General features: G+C 34.3%; 2 protein-coding genes across 2 annotated transcripts; both read left to right on the top strand.

Moving 5' to 3' along the window:
- The first annotated feature begins 355 nt into the window (after nucleotides 1-355).
- Nucleotides 356-14,449, top strand: LOC147383179 (uncharacterized). Its single transcript, XM_086428900.1, has 8 exons — nucleotides 356-2,571; nucleotides 6,152-6,284; nucleotides 6,403-6,491; nucleotides 7,461-7,699; nucleotides 9,782-9,868; nucleotides 11,729-11,828; nucleotides 12,622-12,835; nucleotides 12,915-14,449. The coding sequence occupies exons 1-8, from the start codon at nucleotides 796-798 to the stop codon at nucleotides 14,003-14,005; spliced, it is 3,729 nt and encodes a 1,242-aa protein (XP_086285026.1). The 5' UTR covers nucleotides 356-795; the 3' UTR covers nucleotides 14,006-14,449.
- Nucleotides 14,450-16,754: 2,305 nt separating this feature from the next.
- On the top strand, nucleotides 16,755-19,933 carry LOC147383178 (small ribosomal subunit protein uS13z/uS13y/uS13x-like). The gene is made up of 4 exons (XM_086428901.1): nucleotides 16,755-16,914; nucleotides 17,014-17,174; nucleotides 18,070-18,258; nucleotides 19,597-19,933. The coding sequence occupies exons 1-4, from the start codon at nucleotides 16,912-16,914 to the stop codon at nucleotides 19,700-19,702; spliced, it is 459 nt and encodes a 152-aa protein (XP_086285027.1). The 5' UTR covers nucleotides 16,755-16,911; the 3' UTR covers nucleotides 19,703-19,933.
- The last annotated feature ends 1,264 nt before the right edge of the window (nucleotides 19,934-21,197 follow it).

Genomic DNA, 21,197 nt, shown 5'->3' with positions numbered 1-21,197 from the left:
ATGATATCAGCCCATCTTTATTCCATCCTTTGTATTTTATCTTTTCAACATGGGCTTTATAACCATGACTGTTTCTAAGTTTTGGGCCCATATGGAAAGGGTTGGATTCACTATATAATAATCATGAATCAAGATTATAAGTGCTTTCAAAGGAATTGGTCAAACATTTACCCACTAATGGGCCTATGAAAATTAAACCAGGAAGTATGATTGTTATCTAACGCCCGGGAGTAGAGGATTCATACTAGCTTCAGGAATTGTTGGCCAATTGGAGGGAAAGAGCTGAAAATTTCAGTAAAAATTAAAAAATAACGTTAAAATATGTTTAGTATTTAAACTCAAAGCCTTGAAGAAACTTAAAAAAAAAAAAAAAAACTCTCTTTGTCTGACTTGCGAACAAACCCCAATTTCCCCCCAATCTCTGCTCAGACCTACTCGCCGGAGAATTTCGATCTCGATCACTGGAATTTCGTCGCAGATTCAAAGAAAAACGGATTGGTGAGGTTTCCGAAGAGGTAAGCATCACCAAAACTGGATATCTGTGGGGGTTGTTTCGATTGTCAGACTTTTTGTTTGGATTTTAGTTTCTAATTCGAACGAGTCTTTCAGATCTGTTGTCTGTTTTTAAATCCTAAATAGTTCGTGATAATTTCATTTTGAGATCTGTTAATGGTGATTTTAGGGTTTCTGGTGTAGTTTTTGTGGAGCTCATTGTTAGCTTTGAGTTTGAGGTGGTTTTGTATTGATTTTGAAAGGAAAATCTGGAAAGTTAGGGTTTTTCGTTGTTGTTGTAAGATGAAAGAGGGTTTGAGATCTGCAAGTAAACGATCAGGGACGTTGGAGAAGGATAAGGTCGTTCCTTCGAAAAAGGGTTCTTCGGGGAAACAGAAGGTTTTTGAATCAAAGAAGGAGAAGAAGAGGCCTCAGCTGGAAATTAGTGATTCTGAGTCTGATAAGGACTTACCGATTGCTCGTCGTGGAAAGATTGGTAGGGGAACCAATCGAGACAGTAATGGTTCTGTTGTTAAAAGGAACAATGAAGATTCTTTTGAACGTAAGGCAGAGATTGAAACTGATAGGAAGAGAATTAGGTCAGAAAAACCTGTTAAATATAGGAATGACTTTGAAGAAGCTCAGAAAGAAAAAAAGAGTAGGATGGAAGTGTTTGAATACAATGAGGATGATATAGTTGATATTAAAAAGGTTATTAAGGCCCCTTCGAATGCTGTTGGAACTGAGATTGTGGGAAGTAAGGTCCTGGGTTCTAAACCAAGAAACGTTGCTGTTGACAAGAGAAAACATTCTAATTTTGAGAGAAATGGGGGACCCGATAATTCAGATAAAAAGAGGTTTAAGCTGAAAAATGATGGAGCTTTTCGTCCAGTTCGTTCAGTGAGAGAGAAATCTGGAGTTCCTGTTAAGAAACCTATTAGGGTTCAGGGTAAAAATGGTGTTTTGAAGGCGAAGAAAATGGTAGCTGGGGTCAGTAAATTAACAGATAAGAAACAAGTGAATTCACGGAAAATTTCGTCAACTAGAGGCCGTAAAGCTAGCCGTAAGAGAACAGAGGACAGTGACACATCGATGCAGATGGGGCCAGAAAATTTGGGTTCTTGTAGTTCGAAGAAAGAGACAAAGAACAAAGGAGAGGCAGCTTTGACATCTGAAATTCACGTGGCAGAAAGAAAAAATGAAGGAAAAATGGGTAGAAGCACAAAAAAGGAATTAATACGGGATCAGATTAGGGATTTGCTTCTGAAATCAGGCTGGACGATTGATTTTAGGCCTAGGAGGGGCAGAGACTACCACGATGCAGTCTACATTAGTCCCTCTGGAAGTGGGTACTGGTCCATTCTCAAGGCTTATTATGTGTTCCAAAAGCAATGTAAAGATGAGGACTCTATACCAGTGGAGGCCATTGGTCTACTAACAAGAAAAACGCACAAGAAGATGGAGAGGGAAATGAAGATGAAGGAGAAAGCTGACAAAGGAAATAATAAGGCAAAAGAAAACACCATGAAAGATGGCAAGTCACTGAAGGTTCATTATCTAGAAGCAAGAAAAAATAAAAAGCAAAGGGGACGCGCTTTGTTGGGTCGCAGCTCTAACAAAGAGATGATTCAAGATGATGATGATTTTATTCCGTACAATGGAAAACGATCTGTTCTAACCTGGTTGATAGATTCGGGAATTGTGCCCTTGAATGGGAAAGTAAAGTATATGAACAAGAGACAGACGCGATCAATGCTGGAGGGTTTGATTACAAGGGATGGCATAAATTGTGGTTGTTGTAGTAAAATTTTCACAATTTCAAAGTTTGAGATTCATGCGGGGAGCAAACTGTGTCAGCCATTCCAAAACATGTTTGTCGAGACAGGGGCTTCTCTGTTGCAGTGCCAAGTAGATGCATGGAATAAACAAGAGGAATCTCAACGCAGAGATTTTCATTCCATAGCTTTCAACCGTAAGGACCCAAATGATGATACCTGTGGCATCTGTGGAGATGGTGGGGACTTAATTTGTTGTGATGGTTGTCCTTCAACATTCCATATAAGCTGCTTAGGTATACAGGTATGAATAAATTATTCGTGTCATACCTCGCACTAATTATACAGTTTTCTATGCTTTTGCTTTTCCTACTGGACATTGGCGAGCTTTCGAAACATAAATAGTAGAAAGTATAGTATCTTGTATTAGTTGTCATTGAGAGTGACTATTTTGATGGGCACATGGGGATACTCATAAAGTGGAAAATGAGACTGGCCTGTAACTCTTAATTCCATCTTGCTAGGTTGGTGTAAGAACTATGAATCTGATGTGCGGATCCCTCCTGTCCTTGTGCCACTTTTTGGGGTTGACGGAGTTGCTACCTGAACTTTGAACTAAACTTAATTTTTCTATTTTTTATTTTTTATTTATTATTTATTTTGTAAATAATTAAATTAATATATCATAAGCTAATCTGCTAAACTTAGAAATGGGTCTGAGAAATTGATTATGATGTGGGATGGTTTTAGGTACCCATAGATGCTTGATCAATGATCGATATCTACTAGTTGATCAGGGGAAAGTCTACTTAAGGTATTCTGTATAAGGATTTATATTCCAAGAGAATGATATATCAACTCTTGTATATGCTAAAGAAAGCAAACTACTATCTTGCAAATCTAGCTTAGGACTTGAAAAACATGGTTATAATAAATTAAAAAATATACTTGGAATTTTTAATGTTGGGCTACACATGAGAAGACCTCCAATGCTCCTTAGGCTGTGCCGACTTGGACACAAAACTAAAAATTATCGGTTTCTTGACTGTGTCATTCTTCCTTGGGAACTCTTCAGCTTATAAGCTAGGGGACCAAAAGATATAGAGGGGCTTTGGACTAATGAACATGACCCTTATTTAAAGGTATGAAGTCTGAGAAAAATGGTATTCTTAAGTAAAGTGGAACTAATTTAATAGCTGGTATTCAAACTATCATCTGACAAATGAATGGGTTTATATTGCATTTAGGGTTTAGTGGCTAAGATTGAACCCTAATATCACATGATACATCATAAAGTCATAACCATCAATAGGTTATTACTTAGCCTAGTCCATCTTGACATCTGCACAATAACTGTGCTTAAATCTGATTGGTTGCTTGCTTTTGATGCATATACATTTAAATGCTTACTTAAAAGTTTTTGCACTAAACTATTCATTCTTTGTTGTCTCTTGAACATGGTATTATTAGATATTGATTTCGGTCATCCTGGAAATGGAAATATTTCGATTAGAGTATTGAAATTAATGCGATTTTTGGAAATGACAAAAATATTGAGAAAATTTCATTGAAATTGTGGACAATGATAAAATAGGCATTAATGCAAATTAGTAAGTCATCAAAATACAATAAACAATCATATGGAGTTTGGAAATGAATATGAATTTGCTATACGTATTTGCAAGTATTTGAGAGCCCAACAATGAAAAAATATAATATTTTACATGAAAATCAAAATCTAATGTCACACTAATTACATGCAACATAGTATTTATAACGCTTGCTTAAATGAAGAAACTATTAATTATTGCATTCTTGCATTATTGTATTTTTTAAATAGGTACGAATAAGTTATTAATGTATCTGACTAAATAAAACATGGATGATTGTGTGTATATGCTTGTATGAACATATTAATATGCTTAGAATACATCAAAATAAGATAATATAGATACCTAACCAAACACGATTCATTTATGCCAATGAATAAATATTGTGTGCAAATTTTATTAGCAGACATTATTATGGTGCCATTTACCCATCGTTTCCACAAGAAATTTATAGATTTTGTTATATTTGTAAACTTTGAAAAATATTTTCTGAAATTTTTTTTCAAAAAATAATATTTTGGTTGAAATTTATTATTCATCAAGATATTTCACCAAAGTCTTGCATTTTTTATACCTAAGATCTGATTATTTCGGTTGTAATTCATTATTCACTAAAATATTACACGAAATGAATAGTGTTTTTCACCAAAATATACTCAAAAGAAATTGTTGGTTAATTTCATGTTGGACCTTGTGAAAATGGCAATATGTTGGGCATATTTGGAAATGTATCGAAATTTAATACTATGCTTTTGGACTTCTAAAGTACCAAAAAACTCTGTTTAAGAAAACGTGCTTACTTAAACATTTTAGCAATGTCTACTCATTATTTGCTGTCTCTTGGACATTAAAATGTACCAAAAAAACTTTGTTTATGAAAACCCCAGTGAGGATGACGTATTTACGGAAAAAACTCTTGGTGGACCAGGGACATAAATGAAATTTTCAGAAATATTTTCATGTTCTCAAACATGAGCTAATTGTACTCATTAGAAGGATTTTCTATGTAGGATACAAATTTGATTTTACAAAGCCATTTTTTATGAGTGAAAATGAGAGTTTATTTGGTGCATACTACATTAGGTGCATTTTGATCGCTTCCTGTAAAATTTTCACTTTGTGGCAAAATTGAACAGGTCTCGCATTGTTTGAAAGACTTGTCCAAGAAGTTTCTAAGAGTGCAAACTTCATTTTTGTTTAGGACAAAAAGACCAGTATTTCATGTTAAAAGGGTAATTTACTGTTTTTCATTAATTAACCAAAAAAGGCTCAGATTTTCTATCCAATAATTAGATGTGGATGAAACTAAACTCATTAAAGGATGTGTGAATTACAATACTGATGATTTTGGTTCCAAACAAATATAATAGTTAAATTCAAAGAGCTGATGATCTTATGACAATCTTCTTTTTCAAGATTGAATCTCAACCATTGACGTATAAGGATGTCTAAAGGCTTAGGGAAGTGAACATAGTTTCCTAGAAATGTTCAAATACAAGCAAAACCCATATGCAATGGAAGCTAGTTGAGAATTGTGCCAGGCATGTTACGTGGTATATTCAACTGATCCTAATTATAAAATCTGTGTAATGTTTAACAATTCATGTGAAAAGGTTATAAATGTTTGTATTTTCTGAAGGGGAAAAAGTTTTCTGGAGGGACACTCCTAACCTCTTTGCTGAAGTGGCGTGGTTTTCCTTACAATGTGGAATTGGTGTGGCCAATCCAGATTGTCCATTTGATAGATGATCCTGTGGATTGGCCACATGACACTGCTCTTGTCCTCTTAGACACTACCATATGTAGTGCTTTTCCTTTACAAGCTGCAGTTACTCATTTTCTATTTTTACGCTCTTATGTTGAAAAAGGCAAAAGTAAATGCCTTTTTTTTTTTTTACATTGTCTGTTGTGGGTCTGAGATTTGTCTAGTGATGAAACCCTATAAATCTCAGAAACTTAGAATGTTAGGATTCCTGATGTTTTGGCCTGGTGATCTATAGCTTTTGATTCTAATTTTCCCCATAAACTCCCCAGTACTCTTTCTTGCTATGAGGGTGCTAGGGTTTGTAAATATTGTCTGCATGCTTCCATTTTTAGTAGCTGTTTAGGGTTGCCTTCAACCACTGCCTTCCCATTGAAAAAGAAAGAAAAACATCATCATAGCTTTGGATGATGTAATTATTTACTTTTGGGCTCGTAGAATTGGATTTTTACCTGAATAATGTTAATTAGCAATCAGATGTTCATTTGTTTTTTTTTTTTTCACTGTTACAGGTGCTTCCTCCAGGTGATTGGCACTGTTTGAATTGCTCATGCAAATTCTGTGGGGTATTTGGTGGCAGTAGTGGTGGTGGGGATGATATAACTAACTCAAAATTACTCACATGTGGTTTGTGCGAGGAAAAATGTACTAAACTTACATTTTTTTTTTCATCTGCTTAGTTGCATACGTTTTTCCCCCATTATCTTTATTATGCAAGCAGATCTTCTGAAGTCTGAAACCTTTCAACTCTTCCCTAATGCAGACCATGGGTCTTGTATTGAGCAAATTAATGCTGTACCTGCTGAATCCAATAGCTTATGCAATTCTTTTTGTGGGCTGAAGTGCAGAGAGGTACTACCCATTTTAGTTTCTTATTGCTCTATTGTTTTAGTTACAGTAATATAGCTCTGCATTTTATTTTTTTGATTAGTAGCTTTGCATTTATTCTTGTGGTCTGTTTGCAAAGCAGTGCTACTTATCCCCGTAGAATCTATCATTTTTGTGGCCGTAATATCTTGCATAGAATAAGATAGTGGTCCTTTATCCTTTTGCTGTCTCAGAACATCAGTCAGGGAAGGTGGTGTTGCTCTGTGTATAAATGATTCTTTCTTTTTGATGTGGCAGTGTGTAGGTCTATGAAAAACTGAGTAGATTAATGCAAAGAGCATCTCATTTCAATAGCTATACTTTTTTTCAGATAAGGATTTCAATAGCTATAATTGAACCTACTGAAGTTCATCGTTTTTTCTATTCCAAATATTTACATTATTTAGTTGTTTTTTGTAATTTTAAAAATGTTAAACAATTTTATTTTGTTTTAGAAGCGTAGGTATACTAAAATCTTTGAAGATCCAACTATTAAGTTCTTTCCATAAATTCCAACATAATGCATAAGCCACAATTTTCCAAGGATTTGCCCCTTCACACTCTACAGTCCACACAACCAAGATGAGAAGATGTTCTCACAAATAGTAATAAAAAAAAGATGTTCTCACAAATGTTTAATTTTCCAACTACAAGTTAGAATTTTTAATCTCCAAGGAATGAAGAAGGAAAAAAAAAGAGTATTGATTTATGCAGTACCTAGCTTGATTCAATTGTTGTCGTTGACTTGATAGTTAATACTTGCACTATGAGAAGCAAGGACTATGCATTTGCTTTTAATGTCATGTTTGACTCTCATACATACTCTTTCACTGACCAAATGGTTGCATATTTCTCAATGAAAGAAGTGGTCTTATTTCCTTCCATATTTGTACATTTATACCTTCTCTATATAAAGAGCACTCAAATTAAGCATTAACATTTGTCATTTTCCAGGTTTCTGAGCAATTTCAGAAGCTTCTTGGGGTTAAACATGAGCTGGAAGCGGGATACTCATGGACTCTGATTAAACGTTCTGTTTTAGATTCAGACACCTCTCTCGATGGACTACCTCAAAAAGCAGAATGCAATTCCAAGTTAGCTGTTGCTCTGACTGTTATGGATGAATGCTTTTTGCCCATTGTTGACCGTAGGAGTGGGATCAATTTGATTCACAACGTTCTGTATAATTGTGGGTAAGCTTTCAATAACTTTATGTTCTAGAGGCACTCCAGTTTAGATTTTTTTTGTTGGTAATGGGTTTTTGCCTAGATTCATAACTGCGGCCTAGTTGAATGCTTTTTCCCATTTTCTTAGTTAATTTGTTTTGTGATGGTTGTTATTTTAGGCACACACATATAAGAAGAATTTTTATATATTGTAACATTAAATTTCCTAACTGCTTGTGAATATAATGTTTCACACACATGAGCAATGGAAAGCTTGTTCATTCCTTCATGATTGTATAAGTTTATACCCACTTGTAGATGCATGCTTACATTTTCAATGAGTATTAATGTATGCAATATTAATTAAACGACAGAAAGCATGATTTTTTTAGGGAGGGGATAACGTTGGATAAGCTCAGCTCAAATTTGTTAACCCACTCAACCTGGGCTGTATCAGTTGAACCAGCTGGCTCCATTCGTAACGTGTGAATGTTTGATTGAAATATGGTCATCCAACTAATTCTCTTTGAGCTTAGACCCATAGCTCAGTTGGTTTGACACATTGCAAAGCAATCTTGAGGTCTGGTTTACCCATCAAAAAAAAATAAATAAAATAAAACTAATTCTCTTTTAGAACTCCTATGGAAAAATCCGTACCTAACATGGAAGTGGTTTTTCAAACTCACAAATATCCAAAGCTCAACTTTTTAGAACCAACATCCTCTCATGCCTTGGAAAACTCTAACCCTAGTGAGACTAAGGTTGTAATCTACGCATTAAAGATCCAGAATTGGAGATAAGATTGTAAGCCCTAAAGATCGAGTTGGGCTGAAGAGCTTAAGGGAAAACTCATATCACTATACATTTAAATTTCATATCCACTTGTGCATATAATGTTAATTAAAGAGAAATATGAGAGAATGACAACTAGTATGAGAACTAATGGTGAGGAACAAAAATTTGTTCCTAGTTACAACTTACAACTAGTTTGTTTCAGGGATCAATTTTGAGTCTGTATTTGTTGACTCTAGTTATAGGTGAAGCAACTGCTCATATTCAAGGCCAAGTTCCTTGGTATTTGTTATTTGTTATCTGAGGGCTTTAGAATAAATAGGACCAATACATATATGTGGAGTTAGCTTTATTAATGACACACATGGAGACGAAGGGCCAGGAAATTTTGATGGCCAAGAAATACTCTGGAATCGACCATTTTTGTTGCATTAGTTTTATTATGCATAGGGATGAGGAGATCAAGGAGGATGTTGACCATGGAATTAAAGTTGTGTTAATAAAGTGGGGGTATGCTCTTGGGTCGGTTTTCAAAATGTGGAATAGGTCATGCTGGAGATGCAAGGATGTGGGCATATATTGGGTATTTTTCTGTAGTGGAGCTGATTATATTATTCAGTTACTTGAGATCTTTCTGTATTTTGATGATTTCTTAGTTAACTAGGAAGGGGTTAGAAGTTGGGAAGAGCTGATGTCACCTTGCATGCCTCTTGTTGTCATAGTGTTACTGGAAAAATCTGCTAGGTTTTACATATATCATCCCTTTTAGTTGTGTCATTTCTAGAGTATTAACCCTTCCTTAGTTGTGGTCAATTGGACCTGATCCTTAAGTTTCTTCTCATGTTTGATGTTCTAAAAGTTCTTGCAGATATGAATTGTGACGTGAACAGATGGTCAAGGATACCCTTTGTTGGACTTGTTCTGCTCTCATTTCCTGCTGTTCCAGTGGTTCAAATGCAATTTATTTTGGGATGCTTTGATTGCATGAGGGTCCACGGCTTATGTATACTTGGGGTGTTTTTTTTTTTTTTTTTTTGTGTTGTGACTTGTGAATCTTGGGTCGTGCTCTTTGGAAGGTCGTCTCAACCTTTGTTTGAGTCATCCCTTTTTTGTTTCTACCTTATTGCGGTTTTAATGAAATTCTTATATTTGTCCAAAAGAAAGCCATTTGTTTTTACTGATTATTGGGTTTCTTATCCTCTATGCTTGTTTAAGTATTTAGAAACTGTTTAACTTGACTATTGTCACTTCAATTTTTAATTTATCTTTAGACTTATTTTCTTTTTTCCATCCAATTAAGTTTTTTTCCTCTTGTAGATGCAACTTTAATCGGCTGAATTATAGTGGCTTCTTTACTGCTATCTTGGAGAGGGGTGATGAAATAATCTCTGCGGCATCCATCAGGTATACTACTCTTAGTTTCATGTGGATTTTATTTTTGATAAATAACTTGAACTCTATTAGAATAACAGAATGTTTCAAAGAAAGGGAAAATTTTTTCCTTTAGAGGAGGCATCAACTAATTAATGAGGATATTTGTGTTGATTCTTTTTTAGTCTAATATTTCTTAGTTCATATACTATTTGGAAGAACTTGTTCAGACTACAGATTGTGGCAAAAAAAGAATCGGGTTTGAGAGAATGTCAAATATTGTAATTTTCTTGTTTTCCAAGACTTGAGATGTGGTGTCAAAGGTGCCAATTTGGTGGGTTGGTAAAGTCTGTATGGTAATACCACGGATCTGGGATCAAAACCCTGTCTTCTCCCTTGTACCTATCTCTGCCGTCCTCCAAAAAAAAACAGAAAAAGAAAAGATTAATATATGGTGTTGTTTAAATCAATGAAAGTATTCCTTATTATAAAAGTACATATTGTGAATAGAAACCAAAATATAGAGACCATGAAGCGGGCTTTCTTTTTACTAGAAACAATTTATAGTCTTTACCCCCACCATTACAAAGGACTACGGCTCAAACCAGCCCCACTTTTTTTTTCTTACTTGGAACAAGGCACCTTATGATAAAAAGGATCTTGTATTGAGGTTACAGTCCCATGCAAGTTTATAAACTCAATCAAAACATTTCAGAAATATTCAATGTTTTCTGAGGTGGTCCCAATCAAAACATTTCAGAAATATTCAATGTTTTCTTCAGTCTCAGCCGAAACCTTAATTTCCGCTGAAACATTCCAAAATGGAATGAAACTTTTATCTATGGTCCATACATGCCTTAGCTAACTGGATCCCTCCCTCCATAAGAGTAGCAGTTGGTCAATCAATATCCCTCTATATGAATATTATATTTTCAAACTAAAGCGGTAAAGCCTCTAGACACCAAGATAAGAGCCTACAAGACACTCTTTCAATGGCCGGACCTCATATAGCCCTAGAGCTATATGCAACTCTAAGGGGAATACCAAGATAAGAAATAGGGAACACTCCTACCTCCACCAACTCATTTCTCCCCACAAAATCTGCAAAAACTCTCCTGCATCATGCAGTTCCTTTTGATTTTTTTTCCATGGATGAATCTTATCACATTAAAACCAGCCCCGTACACCTGGGGAATGGCCATAGGCTATGGACACTGTCTAACTTGGCTCAAGGGTTCGGTCAGAGGTGTCTTTCTGTTAGTCCAATAGACACATGAGGGGAATGAACAACCCCTGAGAGAACCTGTATGAACGGGTCTTCCTCATTGCTACATAAACTGATAACTAGGTCCAAGATTTTTTTATTTTTTGGTAAGTGTATAACTATAAGTGATTTTATTTCAATAAAACAAGAAAATGAGTAGATTTTTTGCTACATAAGTGATTTTATTTCAATAAAAAAAGAAGATACAAAGCAAGGACGTCAAGGAGAGATCTTCCTATTAGAAAATGAGTAAAGGTCAGACAATAGTTCAAGACAAAGCACAAACACAAATCTAGCTTCCTCCAAGCAAGTTATATTAATGTAGGTAATAAAATTTATATTGATTTATTATTATTATTATTATAAGTAATCAATCTAGCATGTTTTTTCTGCTTGCGTTGCACTGGATTATGTTTCTGCTTGATCTTCTAAAGCACTGTTTGCCTTATTCTTAATTATTTATGTATTGCATGATATCTATCCTTCGTTATTTCTGTTGTTGGTTATCTAATCCTCATGATATGATGAATTTCCCTCACATTAGATGTTGAGATTCATGATTTGTTTCGTTTTGTAATTGTCATTACCATAATATCCTAATTTTTTTACATTGTTATTTCGTTAAATAGGATACATGGGACCAGATTAGCGGAGATGCCATTCATTGGGACCCGCAATATTTATAGGCGTCAAGGAATGTGTCGTCGGCTTCTAAATGCAATCGAATCAGTATGTTTTGAAAATTCTTACTTATTTCGGGCATTTACATTTTGCTAAATACAAAAATAATTATTATTTAGATTCATTGTACTGTTTGTCATTATCTGTGTGTTGTTCTTGTAGTTTTCTACATTTATGAGAGTACTTGTAACTTGTCATGTACTTTTGATTTATCCTAGTCGCCTTTCGGTGTGATCAGGATTTAAAATCTCGTCTGGAGGCAATGTTTCAGTCAGGAGAAAAAATTGTCTCAACTGAAACATTCCGAAACATTCAATGTTTCGGGGAGGTGTTTTATTTTGGTCTGTGCTTAAACATTCAATCTCGTCTCAACACCAAATGTGATGCATGCTATCTTTCTCTCTCAGTTTTCTTTTTGGACAGTTAAAGATGTATATATTAGATGAAATCCCAAAATTACATGAGTTTAGAAAGGAGGAGATATTCCAACAACAAAACCAAATGCGAACATGGTGTATGCTCACTAGTGTAAGAACACCAAACATAATGTATGCTTATAAGTCAGGGATCTTTGTAAATCAGTCTTCATCCCTTCTTTTCTTATATACTTTTTTATTACTTATTGAAGGGGTGCTGTGCACTATGTGTACATATGCATACAATTTACATATGTACATACAAGCTGCTGATTTCTTCCGTGCTTTTTTGGCTGTGGTCACTTAATGGTTTCCTCCATCAGACATGCTTTGCTGAAAGTTGGGTTTTATTTCACCCTCGCAATTTGATCACTTTAAACCTCTCTTGCTCTTTTGGAATTTATCTGTGCTGAAACTATTTTCAGGCCCTATGCTCTCTTAAAGTTGAAAAACTGATCATACCTGCTATTTCGGAACTCATGCACACATGGACTGTAGTTTTTGGTTTCAAGCCGATTGAGGAATCACACAAGCAGGAAATGAGGTCCATGAATATGTTAGTATTTCCCGGTGTAGATCTGCTGCATAAGATACTTGTGAACCAAAATTCTTCCGAAGGAAGTGTAACCAGTGATTCAGGTATTGTCTCACTCATTACTCTACTGTCAACTTTTACATTTTACAACTTCTGGTTTGACTTTGTATTTTGGTGCTGTAGTTGTGAAGGTCATTGAACTCGAAAGCAGCCATGATATTACACCTGAGGAGACAAATAAACCTGATATGGGTTCTTCTATTAGATCTGCCATCATTGCTTCAGATGAGATTGTCGACCATCATGCACATGGGATAAGTAACAAAGTTGCTGCTGTCGAAACTATATTGCAGGATACTTCTGATGCTACAAGTAATTCTTCAGATGCTCCATATGGAACTATATCGCATGTTCGTGGAGAAGAAGCTGTATGTAATAATTTTCAATCACAAGATGCATTCCCTGAATCTGAGCTGGAAAATAAGTCTATCATGGACCTGCCCGTTGACCCTAATCTTCAGTCATCCACTGAGGTTGCTGTTGCTGTTGGTGATGCTCATGAAGTAAATGTCGAAATTGCTGGCAATGAACCTAATCTCCCTGTTTTGCATGAAATTCCGATCCCGAATACATCTGACGGGGTCGGTGAACATCCGGACACCGTTTCTGGTCCTGATCTTCTGGCTACTGATTGTAATGCTTTGCAAGATGACTTGGAGTTGAATCGTCAAGATTTACGGGACGTGGAAAGTAAATCTGTTGACATTTCTCATCCCGAGTCTGATGCTTGTGAGGTAGAAACTGAAGTTACTGCTGTTGAACCTGATCTTGATATTATTATGAAACCCCGAGGTTCATCCGAGAACAATGCCTGCTATGATTTGGAGAATAAAAATCAAACCCTAATTACTGTCTGTGAGAGTAATTGTAAGGGTTCTGATGAGAGTTCAATGAATCCTAATTTCGATGCAGCCGACTTAAGGCCTGATACTGTAGTCAAAACTGAAGTTGCTGTTACTGAACATAAATCTCAAGCTGTGGGTGAGGATTTAGTGGGATGTGTTTCAAAGGTGGTTGGTAAATCTTTATATGCTCCCGAGTGTAGAAATGATGATTTACCACCCAATACACATGATTTGGAAGACGAGTCTTCCAAAAATATTCATGGTGATTCTAGCGTTCATGCTTCCATTATGGCCAATACGCTCGATACTTGTAAGGAAGAAGTTAGAGTTGTTGCTTCAGTTGATCACTGCCAAAAAATCCTACAATAGACCTTATGCTGATGGGTTTGATGAAGATATGTTCATATCTATATACCTTCGGATTTGCCGATTGGCTCGTGCTTGTGTTTTTATGGATGGGAAGAGCAGGCAAGCTTTGGGTTTAATGAGGTTGTATGGGCAGGTATTGCAGTTGGTGCTTAAGGTTGTTACTGATTTTTTTTTGCAGAGCAGATGTCGATGACTTTGATTTCAGGAAAATGTGGGTAATAACTTATTGGAGAGGTAAATTTTTTTTTTTTTTTGGCCTTTGGTGTTCTCTGGTCTTCTGTCCGTTATTAACGAGAAAATTGGATCTTATAATTTTCTTTCTCCTGTTATCTTGAAAGCTTCTGTCTCTTGTATCTGTGATCTGTGTATGTAGTGGGTAGAGGCCATTATATATGGGATATTTTACCAAAATTGGAATATATTGAAGGAAAACCGTTTCCGAGACGTTTTTTTTGTGTGTGACAATTTTGAGTCTCATTACTGAGCCATGCTTATAGGGGTTCCTTTTTTCATCCGAAAATCATTCACCATCTTATTTATGCTCCTCTGTCAGTTTGCACCTTGTTAATATTTTTTTGCCATATTTATACCTCTGAATGATAGATTTTAAATTTGAAGTATGTCGCAGGGAATTGGTAAGAAGTGGGAACGTGCTCACCACCACATTGGACTTGTATTTTGAGATGGAACACTTGGTTTGGCTTTAACTTTATAACTTGCTTACACAGTTGAATTGCATGTATAAATGAACCAAATTAGTGAATCTAAGCTTACGGGAAATGGATTGTCTTCCAATTGATTCATTCTAGTGTGGGAAACCTGAAGGCAAATTTCAATTGAGCTAATTGGTATATGCATCGTGATCAATAATATAGGGAGTTAATTGAAAAAAGAGGGAGTGTTCTAAGGGTGTTATTCGTAAAGAGTAGAAGAGAAAAGACAATATATATAAAAGTTGAATAGGAGTACTTGGGAAGGGGGATGATTCACTTTACAACGCATGCTAACGACACATGCATCCTTTTTTAAGATAAAGGGGTAAAAGTAAAAAGATAGTAAAGTTAGAGGGGTATTATTGAAAAAGAAAAAGGTGGGTGAGGGTTTTATTACATAGATGCAAATTACATTTTTTGGAACTTTTTTCTCCTATAATTTTAAAAGTTCCAATTAATTTATGATTCACTTTACTACCCATGCATCCTGTTTGGGGGTTAAAGGTTAAAAGTAAAAAAGATAGTAATATTAGAGGGGAATTATTGAAAAAGAAAAAGGTGGGTGAGCGAGGGGGTGGAAAAGGAGAGAGGAGGAAAGATAATAAAGTTGAAGGTGAAAAAAGGGAAAATTACTATAGTTGATGGGACATTTATCCCTTAAATGTGGGATTCTTCGTTATGCTTTATTATATACATGAAAACCAATAAAATATGTTAAATGGATATAAAAGAAAATATAATAAAATTAGAGAGTTGAAAAGGAAAGATTATAAAATAGGTCACACAAAAAATGCAGCTTGATAGGACATTTGTCCTTTACAAAATTATAACAAGTGAACTCTACAGTTGCGTTTTACTATGTAGATTAGAGTTCACCTATTCCGTAGGCACATCACCCTCTTTAGGATTAAGAGGGTAAAAGGTAAAATATAAAAAATAATAAAATATGTTAAAGATGAGATATAATAAAGTTAGAAGGAGTAAAGAGAAAAAACAAAAAAAAATGTATTGTAAGTTAATGAAACATTTGTCCAACCACAAAACAAGAGTTTATAGGACATTTATCCCAAATCAAAAAACAAAAAATTGCAACAACTCGATGTTTTATTATATAGATATTAGATTTCACTCATGCCTACAACATGAGCATCTTCTCTTTAGGTAAATGGGGGTAAAAGTGAAGAAAATAAAGTTGTGAGGGTATTATTATAAAAATATGATATTAAAAGAGTAAAAGATGAAAAATAATAAAATGGATTAAATTGGTAAAAGAAAAAAATATAATAAAGTTAGGAGAGGTAAATAATAAATGAAATAAAGTGAGTTTAAGAATTATAGTTTGATGGTAATGTATTATTAAAAAAAATTGAAATTAAAGGAGTAAGAGATGAAAAACAATAAAATAGATGAAATGAGTAAAAGAGAAAATATAATAAAGTTAGAGAGGACGTTTTCTTTTAGGTTAAGGGGGTAAAAGTCTTAAAAAAAAAAGGAAAATTAGAGTTTGAAGGGTCTTATAAAAAAATTGAAATTAAAAAGATAAAGATAAAAAAATAAAAAAATTAGATTAAAGAAATAAAAGAGAAAATATAATAAAATTAGAGGAGATCTCATAACACTATAGTTTGATAGGAGGTTTAACCCACAACATTGCAATTGATAGGATGTTTTATTATATAGATGGCAATTTTGAAAGGTCTTTTTTTTTTTCATTTGAAATTTGATGAATAAGACTTTGAAGGAATGAAATATAAAAATAATACTTAATCTTTTTATGAGAGCTTCTATTAACACATTAACTCTTACTTATCACACACCAATCCATATGTTGACATGTTTCTAATTTCAAAAGGATCGGTGTGTCGTAAGTAAAAGTTGGTGGGCTAATAAATCTCTCTAATAATTTGAACCCAATCTTTGTAAAGTTTGAATGGCGTGTTTTAATCTTTAATTGGGGTAATGATAAATAATTTAAGAAATTGAGGTGTAATAAGTAAAAGTTGGTGTGCCAATAATATCTACTATTATACATAAGATCTGTGTTGGTAGACCATCGTTACGGTTTGCTGTCCTTTAACTAAGAACTTTAGGGTTTTAGGCTCTCCTTGCGCTTTAAGCATTCAGCCGTCGTCCTCACTCCTCCAAACACTAGTTTCCAGAGAGAGAGAGAGAGAGAGATCGAAAACAGTAGCCATGGTGGGTGTATTTCGTTTTTTCCATCTCTAACAAAAGCTAGTTTCCCTTTCTGATCTCTTCTAACATCTATTTATTTTGTTATATTGGTTTTATTTGCAGTCTCTCGTAGCAAATGAAGATTTTCAACACATTCTTCGAGTTCTGAACACTAACGTTGATGGGAAACAGAAGATCATGTTTGCCCTAACTTCCATCAAAGGTATTGGTCGTCGTTTCGCCAATATCGTTTGCAAGAAGGCCGACGTCGACATGAACAAAAGGTAAGTTTCTTTATTAGTTTAATTCTGTTTTGGTTTCAATCTATTTGAATTTGATGAAATTTGTGAGCCATGTCTCGATTTTGAAGCTAGGGTTGCTAATTTTAATTGTTTTGTTCCCAAAGTTATAATCTTTTACTTTCCAAAAGAAAATAATTAATTTGTTAATAGAAGTCGTGATGAATTCTATTCGGGATTAAATCTATGAATCTCTTCTTTTGATTGGGTTATAGGGTTTATTGACTTTTTACCCATTTTTTTGCTGTTGTTGTTGTTGTTCTGATTTATGTTGCTATGTTGTAATTGGGGTAATTTATAACAAACATGGTTTCAAAAATCGGACATCTCGTCTCGATCATGGACAAGACCGAGTTGTCTCAGACGAGTCACAATCATCTCGGATGAGATAAACTGATTAACTCGGTTTACAATTACTTATTTATATATAATTTTTTTTATAAGGAAAGGTAGATTAGAAGAGGTACCTTAGTCAAAATCATATTTTATTATATAATAAATATTTAAATTCTAAATTTTTTAATTTTTTTAATCAAAATATACCAAATCCCTTGGCCAGGTTTTACGAAATCAATTGAGATTTCCAAAATATCATCCGAGTCATCTTGCTTATCTCGTGAGATGATGTGAAGCCTAAGATGCTGTGTAAATCTGTCTCCTTGGTGGACGTCACCGAGATGACTCAGTGAGTCATCTTGGTATAAGACGAGATTTGAAACCATGATATGAAATTAACACATCTTTATGATTTTATTTAGTTAGTATGGATGGATTGGGGGATGAGGGGAAAGGTTTAGTCTTTGTAAAAGGGTTTTGTTTTATTCATTGAGTTTTAGTGTTTCGGCGTTCTGATTTTTGGTTATAATGGGTTGTATTGTAGAGCTGGTGAGCTGTCGGCTGCTGAGCTTGAGAACCTTATGGTGATTGTTGCGAATCCCCGTCAGTTCAAGATCCCTGATTGGTTTTTAAACAGGAAGAAGGATTATAAGGATGGTAGGTATTCTCAGGTTGTTTCCAATGCGTTGGACATGAAACTGAGGGATGATTTGGAGCGTTTGAAGAAGATAAGGTTTGCTCTTAAATTCCTTTGAATTAAGTTTTGTTATTTGTGGATTTTGTTGTGGTGAACTAGTAATTTTGAAATTCATTATAATTATATTAGTGATATATTTTTTTTCATTGCTCCGATGGAATTCCAAAGATCTCTTGCATCCGTGAATATGTTTTTTTCAAAAAAAAAAAAAATTTTAAACGCATCTATGTTGTGGATACTGATTCTTATTTTATTTGAATAATTTAATTAAACACAACAATATGTTGGGTGTTTTGGATTGGGATTTGGGTTTATTGGATTTTTATTTATTTTTAACATGGTTTCGAGGTTTGTTGGGTTTATTGTACTCGTGGGATGGAACTGGAGTTTGGCTCTTTGGCTTTTGAATTTTGTGCCTTAGAGATGAATGCAGCTTCCTATAGTGAATTTCAACCTTCCACTAAGTCCCAATATAATTTATCTAATTTATAGTGGATATACTTGGGGGATGAAACATAGAAAATATTTGTTAATATCCTATGATAACCTATAAAATATCCAACATCTGCACGTTGAATAATCAATGCTCTTGTTGCATTTGTGAGCTTAATAGATTTTGAGAATGTTGTCTTATTGCTTTACAACATATTCTCACTTAAAAATTCATGTCAATATGCTACATGTCTTCTATCCATCTGGATTAATTCCTCTAACTTGAGAATTTCTTTTTTTTAAGTGGGATACCCTTCGCTCCCGTCAGTTGTTTCTTTCTCTTTTTCTTTGTTTCTTTTTGTTCTTGTATCCTTGTTTCTGTGGTTGGTCACCTCAACTGCCTTTTTAATAATATTCTGGTTTATACCTATCAAAAAAAAAAAAAAAATCCTCAACTTTAGTGTGAATTAAAATATAAATCTGGAGTGCTAAGGTCTTCAAGAGGAGTATGAATTAGATACGGTTTTCTTAGCTATTTCATTTCTTATTTGGATTAACAATATGACAATCTCTTTGATCCTGTCTTTAAAGGTTTACATTGGAGGGAAGTTGGTTCAAGTGAAATTGCAATTAGTTTATTGAAAGTAGGTTCCTTCCATAATTTTTTGCAGCCTTAGACAAGATTAATATCCACATTTAGCCCAACTGATTTGGTTACTCCATTCCAATACTTACCTGCTTATAGTATGGATGCCAAATGCTTTAATGGTTTTTAAAGAGTATCTAAATTTATTGAATTTAATATATATCTGAGATCCATGTAATATTTAGATAAGTTGTGTTCTTGCCATTGCTCTTGTTTTGCTTCCAAGCTTTTAGTTTTCCAGTTTTTCCCCCCTTTTAAATAGAGGTTAACATTGGTTATTGTCCTCAATGGGGCAGGAACCATCGTGGTCTTCGTCACTACTGGGGTCTTCGAGTGCGTGGACAGCACACCAAAACAACTGGCCGCAGGGGAAAGACTGTTGGTGTCTCAAAGAAGCGATGATTTGTTGTTCCCTCAATATGTTCTTATCCATTTTGGGTTATCTAATCTACTTCATAATTTTTGTTTTTTTCTGAGTTACTTTGTTTCCTAAGATTGTTCAAAAGTCACAGATTGTTTCATGGGATGGCTGTTCCCTTTCTGGGTATGTTTGATGAATTCATCCGTATTCTGAGCTATGTTTTCTCTACTTAGGTTTCTTTGTTATATGTCAATCTGGACTTCTGTTGTTTTTCTTTGGGTCTCGGCTAAGATGGGCAAATGGATCTAGGGCTGTCAACTGATGCTTATTGGTTTGGATACGGCAATATCCAAATCCTAATCCAAATTTTTTATCTGATTTCTGAATTTGAATTCGAATCGGACGGATGTTCTAAAACTCTATCCGAACTCGAATCCAATTTTCCTATCAGATATTGGATAATATCTAATTAGAAGTCGAATAATTTGTATAAAAAAAAAGGCATAATTTTTCCTTATCCAATTGATTTTTTATTATTTAAAAAACCTATCATATATTATTTTGAATTGGATATTAGTGGATTCAAAATGTTAATATCCGAATCTGCATCCAATAAGGATTCGAATATATAAAACTATCTGACGAATTCGATATCCAAAAGTTTAAGATAATATCTGAATTTTTCGTGAATATCCAAAAATTTCGGATAATATCTGAATTTTAAAATTTGATTTCGAATCGGATTCGAATTTTCGACTATCCATTGACAAGCCTAAATGGATCTGCTGCTGTGTCCTGGACCTCCTGGTCTTTCTAATAAACTTTTCTGTCTGAGGGAGGGGTTTCTTTCTGATTACCTTCCTAACTTCCCTAGGTAACTTCATAGTCCAATTAGTTAACTTTTTCTTACGGCCTCTCGCCTAGCTTTCAATTGTTGAGGTGTGTGATTCATGTTGTTTAGATCTTTAATTTAAATCATTGAGATCTCGATGTTTAAACGCAAACCACTCATTAAAAAATATGTTTGAACATGAATAAAGTAGGGGTGTAAATGGGTTGGTTCGGGTTCTGTTTATATTATTTCAGCTCTGGTTATTGTCGGTTTCAGGGTAAAAAACACAGGTACCCATGGGTTCTGATTCTAAAAAATCGAATGAGAAAAGTATTTTAAATCATTAAAAAAAAAAATTTTCTTCCAAAAAATTAACATTATCTACAAAATTATTTACTTGGTCCTAAGTTGCATAGAAATTAATAAAAGTTGGAAGTTTTAAGAGGAGAGCTCATTTTAAGTTTAAATCTATAATTTATATGAAAAAAAATGAAGAGTTAATTTTGTAATAAAAAAATACAAAAGAATGACAAAATAAATTGGTTTTGGGTACCTGGATAGAATCTAATGGTATTGGTTTCTGTGGTTCCATTCCTTTTTTGACCCAGCTCTAATTGGTTTCAATTAAAATGGCCTAGAATGACGTTAATTGATTTGAATGATTCATATCATACAACTTGAGTTTGACATTTTATGTGGGTAGG

The sequence above is a fragment of the Akebia trifoliata genome, chromosome 16 (genome assembly GCF_017979445.1).
Source record: "Akebia trifoliata isolate Shusen 1 chromosome 16, ASM1797944v1, whole genome shotgun sequence".
Taxonomy (NCBI): domain Eukaryota; kingdom Viridiplantae; phylum Streptophyta; class Magnoliopsida; order Ranunculales; family Lardizabalaceae; genus Akebia; species Akebia trifoliata.
Note: the sequence above shows the minus strand (reverse complement) of the source record. Positions and strands in the feature narration are given on the sequence as shown.